This window comes from Alosa sapidissima, chromosome 5 (assembly GCF_018492685.1).
Source record: "Alosa sapidissima isolate fAloSap1 chromosome 5, fAloSap1.pri, whole genome shotgun sequence".
NCBI classification, from domain to species: Eukaryota; Metazoa; Chordata; class Actinopteri; order Clupeiformes; family Clupeidae; genus Alosa; species Alosa sapidissima.
In genome coordinates, this window is record NC_055961.1 from 18,902,509 (window position 1) to 18,907,493 (window position 4,985).

Consider the following 4,985-nt stretch of genomic DNA (forward strand, 5'->3'; position numbering starts at 1 on the left):
GAGTGAACAAAATGGAAGACTTGCTGCATAGAAAAGGGACATTGATTTAGCTGCAAAATCATTTTCTTTAGTATATCAAAATTTGATTCAATAAAATGCATCAAACATTTACTTTTGTATTTTGCTTTGTACAGTGATATTATGGACAAATTTAAATGAAGGACTGTGATTAGTATACCTCATAATAGGCATGCACAGTGCTCTTAGTCTTGTTTACTAGTAATTACGCATTATTCAAAAAAGGTAGACAGAAGTCCTGTTAAAAATGCAATATCAGTCTCTTAAAATTTAGCTGGAGACCTATAAGCTTGCATTAAGTCTATGGCATTCTGTGCCAGTGTATTGTGTAACATGCTGCCCAGGGTTAAGCCTATGGGCACATGGTGACGAGGGACGCTTCCTAGAGAAGCTCTCGGCTCAAGGCCAGCTCTGGACCAGAGCGGAGCCGGAATCAGACCCAGGCATCAGGGATTGGACGAGGATGAGCATGAGGAAGTGAAAACAATGTCAGGAAGAGCAGGGACATGACTCGTGATGCTTGATGCCTGGACTGGTGCAGTAGAAAGACTTAACGTTCACACAGACAGTTATCGCCTTCACTTTCAGGGCTCGATGGGAATGAGTGCAGTCATGATCAAATAAATGGCTGCAGATCAAGTTAAAACTTAGAATTAGCTGGTGTGTAAATGTAAATTAAAATTAGCGCTGCAGAACTGCAGAAAGTGATGAGTTACTATACAAGGCTGACTACAATGATTCAAATTGAAGTTTTCAAGAGAATGCATACAAAGAAAACACAAACAAACAAACACACACACACACACACACACACACACACACACACACTGCAAGAGCATTCATACAAAGAAAATTGTATGAATACAAAGAAAATTCATACAGAATTCCTGGTTATCATGCATATCTTCCACACGCATTATAGAGAGATCATTTAATATGTGTATAATAACAAAGTTATTAAAAATAAATTAGATTCTGAGAGCATAACTTTATTTGGAAGAAAAAACGAAGTTTAAATAAATTCATAAAATTTAAGTAAAGATATTATTGGAACAAAACAAAAAACAAAACAAAAACAAACACCTAAAATAAAACAATTTCTAACTAAGCAATCAGAATATTCCATAATTGATAACACATATTCTACAGTTTTATTACACATATACAATACCACACAATGCATTGTATATGCTACAAAAAAGCAATCGGCATTGCATTCTATCAAAACAAATAGTGAGAAAATCACTACAGTCTTTGTCTTCCAACCCTAACCAATGTTGAACAGAAGAGAGGCACACACAATATAATGTCAGGATTTTCATTTTCTCAGATTAATGTCATATGCTGTACATGGTCTTTCTTATGAATGATATATGAGATATGAGTAATGCAAGGTAATGCACAGAGGTACATTGTAAACAGAAAGTGTACTGCATTCTGCCTAGTATTTCAACTGGCCTCCCAGTTCTCTTCTACTCTAAAGAAAACGTCCAGCATCAACATTACAGGATTTTGTTTTCAAAACAGAGTCAAAATCCAGGCAAGATTACTCAATGAATGATGCAAGGATTCAATGTGCTAAGTTGACAATAACTTGGCCCAATATCAAGTTCTGTATATATACAGGAAAGCCCAAACAGGGCACAGTCAGGTACCTCCTTCAGAAACAAGCAAATATTAGCATAACTAAGTAGGAAAAGCCCTAAAGACCTAGGATCTGGAATATGGTGGTTTAATAGTTCAACTATACATTCTTTCATCCTTGTGATTGAGTAAGAATAAAAGCTCTATAACTGCATTTCATCATTCACGTAGGAGTCTGTGTCTTCAGTGAAAATAAGCCTACACAACAACTACAGTATCTTGTATTGAATACTTGACATGAATAGTACATTGTAAGCACATGTAGTACATTGTAAGCACACATATTTCAGAATGAAGAACCAGAGCAGATGTGCTGTTACAAACAGCTGCTCCACAGGTTACCCTGTACTTACACATTAGAATGTTACAAGGGTGTATGTGACATAATTATTTCAGAGATGTCAGTGTTGTTTTGTCATGACACTCAAGATATTATGGTATGCTAATTTTAATATGTTGTCATTATGTTTCAATGACTGTTATTTTTAAAAACAGAAACATTTATAAGATAGTAGTAAGATGCTGTGATTTTTTTCCCCCAGAGGATATGCATGTTTAAAATATAATTTCAGCAGAAAACAAAAACAAAGGATAGCAAAAGATTCTCCCTGAGCAAGTTATAATATCATAAGAACGGGCCATCAGTCTGCACATGATTGGCCTTACTCTTCCCACCACGCTATTGACATGAACTTATAGCCTACACATGCATACCAGTGCCATCCTCAATTCAACAAACTGAGAGAGGCGTTCAGTACAGGACCAAATGAATGATAACATCTCTATGCTTCCCTCTGTGCGTTTTGAGAGAAACCTTAAAGGAAAATCCTGGCAATTTTTCACATAGATCTCTTTTTCTTGAGGTCACGACTACTGTCGGTATGAAAAAAAATAAATAAAAATCTGTGCTACCTAGCTCGAGTTTCTGTAGCCAACAGCTAGAGTAGCCAGGCAGCTACAGTGCTACACTCTGGGGGCATGATTTTAAAGTGTAGCACTGTAGCTGTCTGGCTGCCCTAGCTGTTGCAGTCATAGATAGAATGCATACTACCAAACACACACATACATTTGGTTAGTGATACACACTCAAAGCTTTCCAATGTTATTTTCCAGCGCTGATGTACGTGCTGTTATGAGTTTCAGCATAGTGGTGTTTTGACATCAGACATTAACTGTTAGCTGGCTATGTAAAAAATACAATAATCCCACAAACCAAAAAAGAGAGAAAGAAAGAAAGAAAGAAAGAAACAGAATTTCTTAAACACATGGGGTGAATGATACCAGTGTGCTTAACGGAAATGAGCACCACATAGACACAAGGTGATGTCTAGATGTTCGATATAAAGGACTTGTCTCAACCAGCTGAGCCCTAAAGTTTGTGTGGTTTAACTTTACTGATCTTCAAGGCTTTAGTCCATTTGGGGCAGTTCTCAAGGCCTTTGTATGGTAACAGTTGGATAACTGTGTAGACAGTTTCAAGCGTTGGATAAAAGGGTTAGCTAACAACTTAATATAAATGAAGACTTACGAGTTTGAGATTTTGTAATGTTGTGAATAGAGTTAACAATAAGGTTAGGAAGTTAGGCAATTCTGGAGATATTTCTGTTTCGGGAATAAAATATGACCGACTGGTCATAAGCACTAATTTCATGAGTAGAGGTTTGGCATGTACATAAACATAAACATCTTTAGTTGTGCAGTAGGGTTTACACCTCTGGGGGTGACTCACCAGGAAGATCCCACTTCCTTGCACAGTTTGAAGTACAAACCAGATTCCAAACACAAATCAGGAGGTCAAATCAGTGAGATGGGCGAAATAACAAAAATGTATGAATGATCTTCATAAGACGATTTACAGAAGCAAAACTCACACAGAATTAATTGTGCGCAACACCTTTCTCTTCATGATGTGATAAAGTAAGGGCTTCATCCACATGGCTTGAATTGTGTTCCACCTCAAAATACTTCAGGTTTATGTGGAAGTCTTAGATTCAGAGACACATGGCTGTTGTCGTCAAAGAACTCATGAACTAGATGGAACAATCTGGAAAGATAATCAGGCAGTGTTTGACGTAACCTCACAGAGCAAGGCCAATAATATTTATTTTTTCTATGTAGTCTATGTCTTGGTCTGAAGTAATAAAAGGAGGGATGTGCCTACCATGAGAGTACTTCCTTGTTTTGTTTTGTCTCCTCTTCCTGAGTGTCGGGTGTCTTGAGTTGGCAGTCCCCCTCTGCACACAAACATGGTTCAGTCCAGAGTTTATAAATCAATCCCTGTCCCGGTGGTTCCCTGTTCTCTCACCTCTTATCTAAACTCATCATTGTCCACATCCATGGCTTAAGGACTATAACAACAGGTGACTTCCCAGCTCAAGTGTATAGTTGACGGTTAAGAGCAGAGACACATACTCTGCACTCGTTCTCATTACCTGAACATTACATTAGGGGGCAGCCGTGGCCCACTGGTTAGCACTCTGGACTTGTAACCGGAGGGTTGCCGGTTCGAGCCCCGACCAGTGGGCCGTGGCTGAAGTGCCCTTGAGCAAGGCACCTAACCCCTCACTGCTCCCCGAGCGCCGCCGTTGAAGCAGGCAGCTCACTGCGCCGGGATTAGTGTGTGCTTCACCTCACTGTGTGTTCACTGTTTGCTGTTTGTGTTTCACTAATTCACCGATTGGGTTAAATGCAGAGACCAAATTTCCCTCACGGGATCAAAAAAGTATATATACTTATACTATACTTATACATAAGTCCCAAGAAGGCTACACAAATTATTATAAGTCTAAACATACTTCTACTTAAAACAAACAAATGTGGCTGCTTTTATAAGACATACAATAAGACAGGCTGCCCATTAAGTCAAAATGATCTTACGGAGAGAGTGATATGTAAGTCTCTTTATACTTAAAACAATACCTATGAATTCTGGAACCCGTATAGTTTATGCACACCACACCATGCATTCACTCTGAGGGAAACATTTCTGATCAACAAAGATACCTCAAGGTTACTGTCTAACCACAAATAACCTCAGGCCAGATGTTACAATGTTTAAGCACTGATCTGTGTGCACTGGGGCTCACCATATTTTTACTTTCCCCAAATCACATCACCCACAGCCGGGCTACTCTGAACACGGAATGGAGGCAGAAAGTTCACGGGGCATTTGTCCCACAGAAGGGTAGAAATGGAAGACAAGCCTGTTTTTCTGAATCTCAACGGCATATACTCGCTGCTCTGTCTGGTGTAGCCAGATTCACATATTATTGTGGAAGTGTATTGTTGCTCTGCGAACGGTCCGCATCTTTGGCATCCTCAGT

At 38.9% G+C, this 4,985-nt stretch overlaps 1 protein-coding gene across 2 annotated transcripts in view; it reads right to left on the reverse strand.

Annotated features, from left to right (window-relative positions):
* Positions 1–2,200: 2,200 nt before the first annotated feature.
* The window catches only part of LOC121709727 (CUE domain-containing protein 1-like), an 18,980-nt gene continuing 16,195 nt past the window's right edge, over positions 2,201–4,985 (reverse strand). Inside the window, exons 10-11 of one of the 2 annotated variants that reach the window (XM_042093331.1) lie at positions 3,824–3,896; positions 2,201–3,706 (exon numbers count right to left, since the gene is read on the reverse strand). In XM_042093331.1, the coding sequence (XP_041949265.1) occupies position 3,706; positions 3,824–3,896 (74 nt within the window). In that variant the 3' untranslated portion in view covers positions 2,201–3,705. Of the gene's footprint in view, positions 3,707–3,823; positions 3,897–4,985 lie in introns of those variants that run through there. The other variant, XR_006032019.1, reaches the window with a different exon arrangement.